The 15,224-nt window shown below is 35.1% G+C and overlaps 1 protein-coding gene across 1 annotated transcript in view; it reads left to right on the top strand.

Moving 5' to 3' along the window:
• The window catches only part of Polr3A (RNA polymerase III subunit A), a 31,831-nt gene that overhangs the window by 14,993 nt on the left and 1,614 nt on the right, over window positions 1-15,224 (top strand). The window contains exons 12-24 of the mRNA XM_085948451.1: window positions 726-826; window positions 1,917-2,052; window positions 2,142-2,255; window positions 3,436-3,635; window positions 4,320-4,433; window positions 5,349-5,506; window positions 6,307-6,479; window positions 6,908-7,012; window positions 7,381-7,570; window positions 8,599-8,817; window positions 10,060-10,178; window positions 10,264-10,476; window positions 11,317-11,410. Of these exons, the coding sequence (XP_085804577.1) occupies window positions 726-826; window positions 1,917-2,052; window positions 2,142-2,255; window positions 3,436-3,635; window positions 4,320-4,433; window positions 5,349-5,506; window positions 6,307-6,479; window positions 6,908-7,012; window positions 7,381-7,570; window positions 8,599-8,817; window positions 10,060-10,178; window positions 10,264-10,476; window positions 11,317-11,410 (1,936 nt within the window). The remainder of the gene's footprint in view (window positions 1-725; window positions 827-1,916; window positions 2,053-2,141; window positions 2,256-3,435; window positions 3,636-4,319; window positions 4,434-5,348; window positions 5,507-6,306; window positions 6,480-6,907; window positions 7,013-7,380; window positions 7,571-8,598; window positions 8,818-10,059; window positions 10,179-10,263; window positions 10,477-11,316; window positions 11,411-15,224) is intronic.

Raw genomic sequence — 15,224 nt, 5'->3', positions numbered from 1 at the left:
GTGGGTGTGTCGATGAAGGGTTTTGGAGAGCTACAAGACTGGATTGGCTGTCAGAGTATATGATCACCTCGGTGGGGTGATGTTTGCTGGAATTAACCAGTGTCCAATCGAGGGATTCTCTGATGGCTAGCATTTCTGCCTGAAAAACAGTGCAGTAGCTTTCAAGCCTTAACTTTCGTTTTGTAATAAATGCTCCACCTTTGTAAACGACAAAGGCTGCCCCTACTTTTTCATCGATGCGGCTGCCGTCTGTGTAGATCTCCAAACCCGTTGCGTTGTGTTCAGTGAGTGCGCTGTGGTCGGTGGTTTCTGTGTGTTCTATGTTTTCAAGGTGTCTGGTGCCTGGGTGGGGTAGTTCTGTGTAGTGTATTTTGTTTTCATATGTTCTGTCAGTTGGAAGATGTTTGGGTAAAGTATGTTGCGTTTTTATGCGGTATAGTTCGGCGAGTTGTTGTATTTTTAGGTCTAGAGGGGTGGTGTTTGCCAGTACTTGGGCGGATGTGAGTGATATGGTCCTGTACCCTTTGCAGATCGAAATTGCAAAGGGACGCAGTTGTCTTTGATTATACCTATGGAGTAAATCGTTCCGTGCGATAGGAAATAATGATTTAGTTGGATTTTGGCAGGTTGTTAAAATTACTTTGGGGTCACTAAGAATTTTCCGGCTAAGATTTACTGTGTCAATTTACAGATAATTAATTTTTGTTTATTGTATTTTGTTTCAGTTTAATATTGAAGCCAAACAAATCGTGTGAAATTAAAGCCAATCTTCAAACAAAGGGGAAAAACTATACTTCAAATTTAGATATGTGCGTTCAAGATTCATGTAAGTATATCAAGTATATGATTAAAAGGCAAAAAAAATGCTTCTACAGTTTTTCTAATATTCTTAAAAATATTTAAATAAAACTAAAACCAAAGACGTTTCTTCTAAAGAATTGGGCTAAATATATGAAAGTAAAGCTGAAACACAGGTTACTAAGACTGATGATTAAATTAGCTGCAATTTTGCATTTCAGATTCATTTGTAGCAAATTTTTAATTGTTATCACCCATTTCTGACGAAACTGCAAGCATTTCAGCAAAATTTTAGATTTATTCCAATAGTATTTCCAAGATTAACCCTGAAACTTTAATTTGACATGAATAGATAGTATTGTTTTATTAATTATTTCATACATTGACCATTTTGAACGTGAAACTTGGTCGACTTGTACCGAAACCAAAGTGAAAATGTAGCCTGTGAAAGAATAGACCGTATCAATTATTGTATATACATGGATAGGCAGCCAAATATATTGAACTATCTAGATATCTATCTAATATTTAGATGTGAAATCACAACAATGCTATCATACATAGATTATTGGAATGTCAAAATAGTTGCCAAATATGATGGCTATGACCAGCCACCATGTTTTAATGTGCTAACTGTAGTGGACCTATCGTCATAGTAGCAGGAAGTAAGTGGAGTAATGTGCTCATTGTCTATGGCTGCTATTGCTGGTAAAATCGTGCCTGTTGTATCACCTTGTCTCGCCTTGGTACCCCTCCCATTCTCTTGTTTCTTTTCCAAATTATTGAAATAATGATAATGCAGTACGTATATAATAAAGTTACAGTATAGTAAGTAATGTTTCTATGGCTTCCAAAAATATCACACTAAAAACGTTGTAGAATCACCATTAAATATTGTAATACAAGTCCAAACTTTTTGTATAAAACCCTCAGCAGGCTCTACGGGTCGGAGTATTGAGTAATTTAGATGGAGACAGTATTTTAAGAACTGTACATTGTCTTCTGGTTATGATTAGCAGCAGAATTGCTTATGAATATAATTATTATTTTGTGAAAAACAACACTAATAATTATCTCTCATTGTAATAATGTAAATTGGTCGTATTTGTTACTTGCAGATGTGATAATAAGGAATTCTGAACTCCTTTGTGGATCGATGGATAAGAGTACACTAGGTTCCGGTACGAAGAGTAGTATATTTTATATTCTTTTGCGGGATTGGGGCGAAGACCATTCCGTCAAAGCAATGTGGAGGTATGTACAATTATTTTCATTTAAATTATTCAAGTATCCTGCCTGTGTCGAGTAATAGTAATTCTAGTTTTTTATTTATTATTATTTAGGTTGGCGAGAATGGCGTCATACTACATGATGAATCGAGGTTTTAGTTTTGGAATCATAGATGTCACCCCTGGAAAGCAGCTAATAGATGCCAAAAATAAACTACTTCAAGCAGGGTAAATTTTTTTTTTGACAAATGTAGATAACTTTTATATTACACACTTTTAACAGTTATGTATTAACAACTAAAGTTATAACTATTGCTATAATGCACTCTGCACCCTTAATAGAGTAGAAAATGTATCATGCTGTTCATTTCAACGTATATGTCACTCAATGACATATTAAATGGACAACTCACTTCATACCCGGCGCGCACGAGAAATTGTGCATGAAAGTCATTCACAGATGTATAGGTAGATGTTACGTGACCATATGACGTATCCGTTTCCATTATGCGATACAAGCTTCGAGAATTTATAGTAATATAACCTTTATTGTAATGGCGTATTAGTGTCATGACTCATTGCGTTAGAAACAGATTCTCGGTTACTTACGACTTCTCGGAGATTAGACGCAAGTGAGTCCAGCGCATCACAGGCGACTGTCCAATGGTTTCTGTCATTCAATTGCATTGAATAAACATTCATCAATATCTTAAAATGGCATTTTATAAATAATAAATAATACTAACACATAAAAAGTGATATCCCATCTTTCTTGGAGTGTTTAGTATATTTTTTTACAATTTTTAACTAGGCACATTGGCATTTTGTAACACAATAATAACGGTGGAGTCGAAACCTGACAGTCAGAAATTTTGTATGGGCAGACCCAGCGCTGTCGCCAGACCGCTTGCAAGTAGAATGTTCATTTGAGCGTAGGATACCGATATTAAAATATGAATTTCGCCATCCGGCAGACCCGACACAAAGTGAGTGTCATTTTATTTTCTAGATGCTTCGTCCATATTAATGTCATTGATGTCACTTGTACTCGTTTAATCCTCCTAATTATGCCTGAAGTAATTCTGACAACAAAGTGAAATACACAAACCCTTTTAGTCTAGTCCAGACCAAGATACAGTAAAACCCCGTTAATAAGAACATGGTTAATTCGAAATTTGCTGTAAATCGAAATTTTTGCAAAAATTTATAAAAACCATTTTAAAAAATTGGTACAAAAAAACATTTTTTTTCAAGTTTTACTCTTTTTTGTTATACATTTTGTATTTCGTCGATTTTGAATTAACATGGTTTTACTGTACATCTGTATGTGAATGGTACGTAGGCCCTTAAGGCAGCGCTATGTAATTAGAGCACCTCCCACATTAATATGTATGTGAATGTCTTTCAGTTATGCAAAGTGTGATGACTATATAGCAGAAATGGAAAATGGCACATTGCAAAGCCAGCCTGGTTGCACACTGGAGCAGACCCTCGAGGCAGTGATGCTGAGTGAGCTGTCCAGCATCCGAGAGTTGGCCGCTAAAGCTTGCTTTAGGGAATTGCATCCAACAAACGCACCTCTTATAATGGCACAGAGTGGTTCCAAAGGTACATATTTAGATGAACAATCACAAACAATAGAATTTTCTATGTATAAATTCAAGTATAAAATATAATTATCTGTCTATGTTTGGTTATTAGATTTAGTTTTTGAGTTATCGCCGTGTATTCGCACACTTTTTTGAGAAATTTTTACTGGCAAATTACGGTTTTATTTATAATCAAAATCATGTACTTACTAAATTATACATATTTATAAACTAAGTTTATTAACTAAATATTAAACAGTAAATCACTTGACACAACCAGTTGTTTAGTGAGGCAGATATTCTTGAATGGCTTAGGATTCCTGGCTTTCCCCATGGCCAAAAGCTTCATTTTGTGTGTCCTGGTTGCATTGGGGCACGGCGTAATAATTGTGATGCAGTCCTTGGGCACTTTCCTCCCTGGTACATTACTTTCTTCGCAATGAACGTACGTTTCCAAAATAAACCCGTCTCATCTGCGTTGTATACTTGTACGCGGCGGACTACTGAATTTGACAATCGAATACCGGCGAATTATAGAGCTTGATTTTGTGCTTTCAACTAGTAAAAATAACGGCGAATTATAGTAGTTGTCGGATAATCGAGCGGCGGATTACTGAGAGTGTACTGTACTGTATTTTTTTTCATGACATGTTGTGAACGTCTTGAGTTTGAATTCGAATACACCGTAATTTTATTGTTTCAGGTTCGAACATTAATATCTCTCAGATGATTGCCTGCGTAGGGCAGCAAGCTTTGAATGGAAAACGTGTCCCCAATGGATTTGAGGATCGATCTTTGCCACACTTTGAGAGGCACTGTGAGTATTTAAACAAAATAATTTACAGATTTTAATTAACGGATAAACTTTGATATATCTCTATACTGCATTATATGAAGCATTGAACTAACACTTGAATAAAACACTACGACTGGTTGTCATGTATGGCTCGAAAACATGGTGCAGGACCAAAAATATGGAAAGAGTGTTGGTCTCATTTCAGCGGAGCGTGCTGCGTGGTGTCTGAAGTTAGGGTGGAGATGAAGATACAAGTACGAGGTATACACTTTGTATGGGGGTCAGCACACTGTACAGTACATACAATTGGGTCGCTTTAGATGACTGGGCCATATTACCCATGACAAAGAAACTGACATTTGGGAGGCCATAAGGCAAACAAAGACCTGGTCAATCTCGTACGAGATGGAGGGGTAGTATTGTTCAATATAAACACCTTGGGTGTATTAAACTGGGAGGAAGCGGCTTTGTACAGACCTGGACGTAGGTAGATGCTGGAAGAGGTCAAGACATAGTGTTATAGCACACAGTAAAATATAGGTGATCCACAGAGTGTAGGTCATCATGATAGGCTTTTTTTAATTTGAGAAATGATTGTTGGTCATTTATTCAACCTATCGGATCATTGCTCTGCATCAAAAAAACAAAAAACATACAGTAACATTGTATGTTGTTCACTTTGTTTCACCACAAATAAGATGGATTGAAATATTTGTGAATAATTATTCTAGCTTACAGCCAATTGAATGTGTTACATCAGTGAATTTGATTTTCTAACCATTTATGAATAATGCAGCAATAATAAAGTTAATAATGATATAGTAAAAAAAATCTGTAATCAAAATAATATATCTTATGTATGACACATATTATGTAACACTGATCAAAATGTTAGTAAAAAATAGACACACATTTAAAATGTACATTTCATTTCAGCCAAAATTCCTGCTGCTCGTGGTTTTGTGGAGAATAGTTTCTATTCAGGTTTGACTCCAACAGAGTTCTTCTTTCACACAATGGGAGGACGAGAGGGTCTTGTGGACACTGCTGTCAAAACTGCCGAAACTGGATATCTTCAGAGGAGGCTTGTGAAGGTAACGTTATTAGGGGTACCTATATTATGTTTCCTTTTTTGAACATTCTAATGGACCATTCCATCATGTATTTAAACAACCTATATTTCGGTCCAAACCAAACCCTTATATCTGAGGCTTTCGCTTTTTGTATAAACATTAATTATTTAAATAATCGGAATCGTTCTTGGACTTGTAAAACATTAATAAACAAATTTGGTTAGGCTGCTCATTGTAATAACAGTAAAATATATGTTTTTGAAAACACCTAGACTCTAGCACAATATTCAAGCGATCACTTTTTAAATATTACATTTTAATGGTTATTGTTATACGTGTCCGGAAACTTGTATGTATGCAGTTCGGAAATATATGGCTGTATATTAAAGTCTGTCCAACCTCTGGATAGTATAGTACTGACATAAAATTCATGTTTAAATTAACCACGGTGTCGGTTTACACTTCACAGGAAACCAGTAGCAAACAAATTTTGAAAATAGCCGCTCGATTATTTGTTAGGTTAGGTTAGGTTTTCATTCTTGAATTCATGAATTTTGCCAAAATCAGCTATGAAAATTGAATTAATGTTCATATTGAATCTAATAAAATTGGAGACCATATATAGTATACGGTCATCTCTATCCGATAAGAAAGCTCACAGCGAACTGTGCGACGGTGAAATGTTTTACGTACAATTTACATATTACCATTATTATGAGGATCGGTTTATAAGCCAGAACAGCTGTCATCAATAACTAAAAAAATAGTTGAAGTTAAAAAACTGTATACATGTTTACTTACCAATTATATTTTATTTCCAGTCTCTTGAAGATCTTGTACTCCACTATGATGTGACAGTTAGAAATGCAGTTGGTGAAGTGGTGGAGTTTAAATACGGTAGCGATGGACTGGATCCTTCCTACATGGAGGCCAAAGACAGGCCAGTGGATTTCCCAAGAGTTCTCAATGATATCAGGGCTAAATGCCCTTCAAGGTGAGTCTTCGACGTTAGGATGTAACGAATGTAAGAAGAGTTGCACTTGCAACGGACGATTAATAAAATTGTCACTTCTGAAGCTGTGTGTTGTGGGTTCGAATCCTGCATCTGATAAATTCCAATGATGTGTTTGGATCAGATTATGAAGCTAATAGGTTGAGGAGATTAACAAAAGTTTCCCAGTACAGTCTCCCTATCTTCAAACAGAACGTAGATCTCGATTGTTATCTTCCCAGATTGGCCAATAAATACCGGAGAATGTTCTAACTGAAGTAGCATTTGTTTGCTTCTCTTGATAATTCCCTCTGTGATATCATTACATCGGTTCAGAAGAGACCGAAGGTAGACGAAACTGTTGACTGTATTAATCTTGTCGATACAAATGTACGGTTTTTCGTGGTTAATTTATAACAATGATGTTTTAGGGAAGAGGAATCTCTCAACGGAGATGCCATTGTTGCAGCAGCAGAAGAAACCCTTGAGATGGATGACTTCAAAAGCTGCAGTCCAGAATTTAGGATGGAACTTTTGTGAGTACCTGCATAGTGTATTTTAAAAATAATTATCTACAATTAAAATTTGGTTTTATAAGTTTTACGTAATGATTAGAAAATGATTATATATTTGTTTTTTGTTATTATTTGATAGAATGTGTAATAATATATAATTCGATACCCTATTTCAATAAGGAAACAACTCAAAATTTCAAGGTTGCAAGGATGACTGTGTGAGTGGACACTATTCTTTTCGGTTACCCATTATTCACCTCCCTCCAACAGGTAGATTCGCCACTCGCACATTCTAAGCAATTCATAATTGGAAATAGAATTTCGTAAGAAAATATTTTTGTGAAGTAGAAAATTGTCCTATATGAAAATTACTATATATTTTTTTTCAGGAATTTCCTCCGCGGTGTGGCAACGAAAGTTACGTCTCTGAGATCGATATATCGAAATTGCGGTGTGATAGCAATGGAACTCGAGAGGCTGACCGTGACGCAAGTGGTTGTGTTCCTCACCACGTGCAAGAATAAATACATGAGAAGTGTAATTGAACCCGGTACAGCAGTTGGCGCGTTAGCAGCACAGGTAAATAATACTATAAATTCTCTCTTCCATTCTACCTCGCATCCATTTTATCTCAGCAATCCTCTTAATGTTGTCCATCTATCCTAATCCTCATTATATTGTTTGGGCCTTCTACAGTTTGATTTCTCACTGATGCTTTCCATTCCTTGCAGTTTAATTTCAAGTACTCACCGCGATTTGAATGTATTGCTCTGTGGTTCACGATTTCTATGATCATTTTCATGGGGATCGCTGCCTGCGCTGCTAGCCTATGGTATAAAGAGTATCCACAAAAATAAAGATTCGATCTATTATCTTAAGTGGGCAGCGCAGTGCACTGTTGTCATTCACCAAGATCCTGGTCTGAATCCTCTCTCTTGACCTGCACATACAGGTACGGGGTACATCCACGATGCTCCTCAAAGGTGAGAAGGAAGTTTTCGATGACTTTCGCCTTGCCCCGCCTTCAAACTTTGATGCTGAAAAAGTATCAATTAGGAAATGGATAATACGTCAAATGACTCTGGATGCGGTGTTGACGACCTGGCAGCGAAAATGGGATGCCTCCACCAAGGGCAGGCACACCTATTTGTTCTTTCCAACTATTCAATGGTGATTGGACATAATTGGTTTAACTCCTGACCACTACACCAGTCAATTCTTGTCAGAGGATTCGCTGCCAAGCTTTTTGAGATTTGTCACCTGAACAACATGTCCATTTCGGAACCATTTTTTGGAACATTCACAGCGGGTTTAAATAAAGCTGCATGATCTTTTTTCTCCAACAATTGTCACTGTTACTAATGTGGACAGTCTATATTGTAATCATAGAGAAGATAAAGTGCATGAATGGGTGAACGGTGTTTTCGGAATGAAATAAAATGAAAACAAGTACAGATCAACAAAACCGACATGCGAGCACAGCAGAGAAAGGTTTATGAAGCACTTAGTGACAAATATGTGAGTACGATGGAATACATGGGAACGTAAGCGGAGGTAATACTCACACGATGTAAGATATTTTTGCTTAAATTATTGAAATCTTTCAGAGTATTGGTGAGCCTGGTACACAGATGACGTTGAAGACTTTCCACTTTGCCGGTGTGGCTTCCATGAACATCACGCAAGGCGTGCCGCGCATCAAAGAGATAATCAACGCCAGTAAAAACATCTCTACGCCCATCATAACTGCAGAATTGATCAATCCGGAAGATCAGGAGTTTGCCAGAAAGGTTAAGGGAAGAATTGAGAAGACCACACTTGGAGAGGTAATATTAGATTATTTTTTATGGCATAAATAAATTATTATTATGCTCACTATAAACATACCATATTGTCGTGAAGTTCTGTAGTTTTCACAAAAAATACATTGTTGTTGGAGAGTCGAACAAGAAAAAGCGATGTATGAAAATGCCGTAACAATAATCAAATAAGCCCTGTGTAATTCATGCACACTAGAAGATATGCATTTGCACATATTCAAGGTTAAATTGTTATATAATGATGAAATTGAAGTGTCTGTGATATTGAAATATTTGCTCATTTCATATATGTATTTATATAACACAAAATATATATTTTTTGAATCGTTGTCTTTTTGTTCCGTTATAACTCCAAAACTATTTGACCAGTATTGATGAAACATGCACAGATTATAGACTAGTGTTGTTGCCAATTTAGTAAAGCTTCCGATATGTCAAGATGGCCGCCGGAAGAGGTGGTTCCTATCAAAAATTAAAGATTATTACCCTATGTGGTTACATATAAATTGTAGGTATTACAATCTGTGATATCACTGTTCACCATGAGCTGTTGTATCGAAAAGAGATGACCGTATAGTATTTCAGACACTAATGTTCCAATTTTATTAGAATTAATAAGAACATTAATTTGACATTGATTGGTATCAAATATCTGATTGCAGCGCTGTCATTATTATCAGATATTTGACAGGTACCTACGACTTGATACTTACGAGCACCTACCAAAATTTGATTAAAATATATTCCGACCATGTCCGATCCTAATAGGATCATATAGGCCTCCACGGAGTGGAGGTTTGTGTTAACAGATTTTGTTTTTACGAGAAATGGATGTCAACCACTAGCTCAACCTATTAGGTCCATACCCTGACTCATACACAAATTGAAAAACAATATGTGTACTTGCCAGACCCAGGATTCGAACCTGGGACCCACGGCGTTATAGGCCAACGCTTAAGCCGCGCGGCCACCGTGGGTGTTATAAATATATATGATTTCTAATTTACTTTCCTACCTATTTCATTATATTCTGGTGGTTTTTAATACATATTTTATTTAGACATTGATTATATATTTATGCCCGTATAGCATTGATCTCAATGCTATACGGCCATCAGTCTCCGATACAACAGCTCACTGTGAACTGTGAACATGTAACATGGTGCTTTTGTCCGGTGTGTCCTCATCTTGATGCTAAGCTGCTTGACTACGATTTAGATTAATGTATATATTATTATTTTTTTACAGATTACTACATATGTTGAAGAAGTATATTTGTCTGACGATTGCTTCGTGTTTATTCGGCTCGATTCGGAGAGAATTAGACTTCTAAGTTTGGAGGTTAACTCCGAAACCATCAGATACGCGTAAGTTACTGGACATAATATCAATGTATCTTTTATTATGTACATATCACATCAATTTCATTTATGTTTTCATTTTCTTTTCTAGGTTATGTACATCGAAGCTAAAGCTGAAACCTAATAATGTGGTGGTGGTCGGAGAGTATTTTTTGAAAGTCTATCCCGATAGAAACAAATATGGCCACTGTCTTAATTTTGGTCTTCAGCTATTGGCACAGCAGGTGCCTAAAGTTGTCGTGAAAGGGCTGAGTCACGTTTCAAGAGCTGTCATAGCCTGCGACGATACTAAAACGCCCCTTAGGTTGGTATTACACTAATATATATCATTTATTTTCAAGTTCAAGTATTGAAAGTAAGGATTTGCACCCATGTGCTCTGACTACTGTCCGACAACATGAAATCGGCTATAATAGGAAGTCGCTGTAGTCACATATAGAAGAAGTTTCAGTGAAATACCTGTCATGGCGGCAATGCATGCTAGAGTTGTGTTTAAATATTGTATCAGTTCTCCTTTTAGATGCGACTCTTTTCCATCTTCGCAAAACACCCAAAGTTTAATAATAATAATTATAACATCACTCCTGATCGTTTTATTATAAAAAGTTTCAAATTAAGTAAATTGATAGATCCGTACACTGCGGGAGCGTAATACCCCGTTTACACGTGCATGGATTTACTGTTGACAGTGTGTATTATCGCGGCCGTAACTAAAAAATGTATGGGTATGACTGTATTATCCTGTAGTTGCAGCTTGCATGCAAGAATCAAAAAAGTTTGGAAGCTTCTGAATTTGCATGCGACAGTAGGGGTTTTTTCGATCTGCCCCTGCACAGTAGAACGACAGTGGCAAAACTGCCGCAAAAATAACGAACTATACTCTTTTAAGGTTAACCGATTTTCACTACCTGTCAAATAGTACCATAAAATGACAACATCGCGTCTCGTTTACTCTGGAAGAATGAAATTGGAGAGACAGTCAGCACTTTTACGTGTAAACAGTTATTGTCACGATAGTTTAAAATATGCACTATTGCTGCCAGTAAATCCATGCACGTGTACAGGTGCTATAATGGTCATTTTTGACATTTTTATTGGAATTTAGTGCTCATAAAGATAAGATTTTATTTTTTTAATGTTACAGCTACAAATTATGCGTGGAAGGGGACGGCCTCAGAGACGTAATGGCGACTTACGGTGTGAATGGAAATAAGACAACGTCAAACAACATCTGGGAAGTGAGTACACATCTACATATTTATGCCACTACAGTTACATTTACCACCAGAATTATAAAAAGCCTCTAGTAAAACTATGTGAAAATTCTATAAACAATCAACAATTAAATACCCTGAAATGTCAGTTATTGTTTTTCCTTTGAGTGGAGTGCAGTTGTGCCACTGACGGGTTAATGGGTCATGAAATATCAGGATTATTTTTATTACCTTCACAATTTATGATGTTTTAAAACAGCGGTCCCCAACCTTTTTGACCTCGCGGACCACTAAACTCAAAATCTGGAATCCCGTGCACCACTACCATGTATTTTTTCCACACTTGTTCCAAACATTTTAAATTTCATTTTAATAAAAAAGAATCAACACAATTATTAAATTAATATGAATTCTATGTCGACATAGAGGTGTATAAAAGATTAATTACAATAATTACAAGATAAAAAAAACTTTTTATATACAACGTTTTTAAATTTTCTGTTGAATCATATAAACTTGACTTGACGTCAATCGACGTGATCAAAAAAATTTGAACTTCATAGAAATAATACTGAAATGTTATTTTGACATGTCATATTGATTTCCATAGTAACGCACGTATATATGAATAATTTAGTTGCTAGGACCCCAGACCCCTAGCAACCAATAATGGTGTCGAAATAACTTTTCATACAAAACAGAATTAACTGAAAATGAATTCAATTCTACTTAAAGATGGCTAAAAGTATTAAAAAAATGCATTAGCATCGTGTTCTGATTTGATTTATTCGAAAAGTTTCAAATGTCTAGCTAGTCGGGAAGTTAGTTAAAAATCGATTGCAAGATTTGTACCGGACAAAGAACCACCGGACAAATAAGAATACGAGCTAAGAAAAACGTAAAAATAAAAAAAAAGGATCAATGACCACTCACAATAGAACAATATGCCAAAAGTATGGTGAAGAAATATGAAGCTATATTTTATCCCGAACAGCAAACTTTATTCAATTTATTTCTTCTTTTAACACTTTACGGTCCGGTCACGCCACATTGGCGTCCTTTGCAAGCCGAACGTTACGATCCGGTGACGCCTACGTGGCGTCCTCACATAGGCATATCTTTACTGTGAAAAATAAATATGAAATTTAATATTTGGTTGCAAGATCTATCGACAGATGGTTGAATGACATGTGCAAGAAGTAAAAGCATGATGGAAAAAAAATATTTCGGGGTTTTTACAGAGATGGCGGACGTAATACCATTCAGTATTTTTTTTGTACCTATACCATTTTTTTTATTAGTTACAAGCCCATTTCTAGACGGCTGAATCACGAGACGTAAACAAAAACGGTAATAAACACTCAATGTTATATTCCAGTGTCGTCACTTCAACTTCGAAATTTAATTGTCGACCCTTTTCAGTGGTAGTCACCCATTTATGAACCTGCATTCTTTTTTTTTTAAATGAACGCGATTTTTCGCTATGAAATTGCATCCTATTTGATAATTTGTCATTAATGGCTTATTACCCATGAAACACCCACCCACCATGCTTCATCATCCATGATAGAAATCTTAACTTGAAAATGAGAATAGTTATAAATGTGAACTTGTATCGCGTTGTCATTTTCGTTCGCTTTTTTCGGGAGATTATTGCTTGTGTAACTGCATAAATAATAGCTATTATTATTTATATTGCACTAATTTCATTGAAAAAATAATTAATCTAAGTATATTTCAGCTAGGATATATATTTTTTATTAGTTTTATCTCCAAAAAAACTTTTTAAAATGGAGGACCATTCGTTTTTAAACAGAGGAAAACTATGCGGATTGTATGTCAGATATTCCCAGTGACTGAAGATATCGGAGATTTTAGTGTAATTTTAACACAATCAAATATTTCCGGGGATTTCCGCAACTAATAAACGTTTAAGAAGAAAGTGTAAAGTGTGTTCCTCACATAAACTTCGAAAAGAAACTATTTACATGTCCAAAGAGTGTAAAGTACCTCTACATCTACATATTGGTAATTGGTTTTCTTCGTATAATTTTAAAAAAAGTGTATTAGTTGTTAGTTCATTTTACATTCATAGTTTTATAAACTATTTCAAATAATTTCAGCTTTAGTGTGATAATAATTATTTCGTGCCTAGCCAGTTATCTAAAGGTATTATCCATAAGATTGAGTGTTGATTCAAATATTTTTGTGGAATGTAGATGTTTGTTTTACAATTCTATTGCTCATAGATTTTGTTATATGAATTTTTTACGCACGCCTCTGCACTGTTATTGGATTGTCTCGATTCCTACAATAATACCAAATTGTAATAAACGGTGGGAATGTATATGCGTGCATTTTATTTATTTGAATTTACTCGAAAATATGCACGCCACTGCACTGCCTCAGCCATAAAACCCATAAAACCAATAAATCAGATTAGTGTTCTTTCGGGAATGAATGTGCATTTATTTTTAAACACTTCACAGTTTGTGTGAAGTCTTTGTTATTTTATTATATTTGATAATCAGAGATATGAGTAGTAGCGCTAAAAATGAATTGATACGTATTCTATAGCGGTGTAAAACATTTTGTATTTGAATATTTTATTACATTTTTAAATTAAAAAATAATATATTGTGATTGCTTTATATCAATAGGCTGTTTCCTTTACATTATATTTAACAAATTGAACTAATCTAATAACATATAATAAACAATTTACGAAAATTTACAAATTATATACTTTACCTTTATGGAACGCGGGCCAGAGGTTGACAAGTGTTAAATAAATGACACAATTTGATGCATTGATATATTTTAAGTATTTTCTGAAAATTTTATTGAAATATATCAATAGGTTCAAAAGTTATATCATTTTTAACTTCGCGATCGAAATTTGTTGATTTTCATTAAAAAATACCGGATATTGGCGTAGGTTCTTCGCCAAAATTCGCGGACCGTATAGTGTTAACATGGAATATGGACTGACGACGTAATAGGACAAAAATTGAAAAAAATATATTATAAGAATATACTGAAACTGTTTGATAAATACGAAAATTGACTGGCTCATGAAATAGTGTACTTTATTATGATATATTGAATATTTTTATATGCCAGTACTGAAAATAATGTTGAAGGGAATTTTTTCTTGCGAAAATTTCGATTTGTGGCGAATTTCGAATTATCCGTGTTCTTATTAACGAAGTTTTACTGTATACAGTTTGTTTTATCATGTTTTATGTTGTCAAATACGATGAGGCTGTCTACTAGTTGCGTAATAATCTGTTAATATCCTGGTGATGCAAATGTATAAATGTAAAAATTCACGATAACACAGTTTCTCAACCCCTTAAATGTCGGGAGGTATTAGCATGGCGGTACCCGGCAGGTCGCAAATCTATGAAAAAATAAATATATTAAAAGTATATCATATTGACTTATATTTCGGTAGGTATTACACCATGATTCCAAGAGATGGCAGTGTGTATACAGTGTATTAAATTATTTAAAATAATCAACTGAGGTTAGTTTAAGAGTGTAAAGTACAGCAAATACATGCTCATTTTCTATGGTCTATATGGTCGTATGGAATTATAGAACACATAAGCGTGCTTGTGGCATACATTCGGTTAACCATGCTTACTTATTTAATCCATACTAGCAGTTTCTTCTCATTATTTTCATAATGGGACAATTATTAACATTTATTGGAGGTTTACTATTATAATTACAATCAAACACATTGCTTGGTGAAGCATGACTGTCACACTTGTTGAAATTTACTAGGTAGAACAGTCTAGATGTCATATAAAGTGTCCCAAAACCCTGCAAT

This window comes from Rhyacophila brunnea, unplaced genomic scaffold (assembly GCF_057557595.1).
Source record: "Rhyacophila brunnea isolate RB1 unplaced genomic scaffold, BYU_Rbru_1.0 scaffold_20, whole genome shotgun sequence".
Classification (NCBI taxonomy): Eukaryota; Metazoa; Arthropoda; class Insecta; order Trichoptera; family Rhyacophilidae; genus Rhyacophila; species Rhyacophila brunnea.
This window is presented reverse-complemented; position numbering and strand designations above follow the sequence as displayed.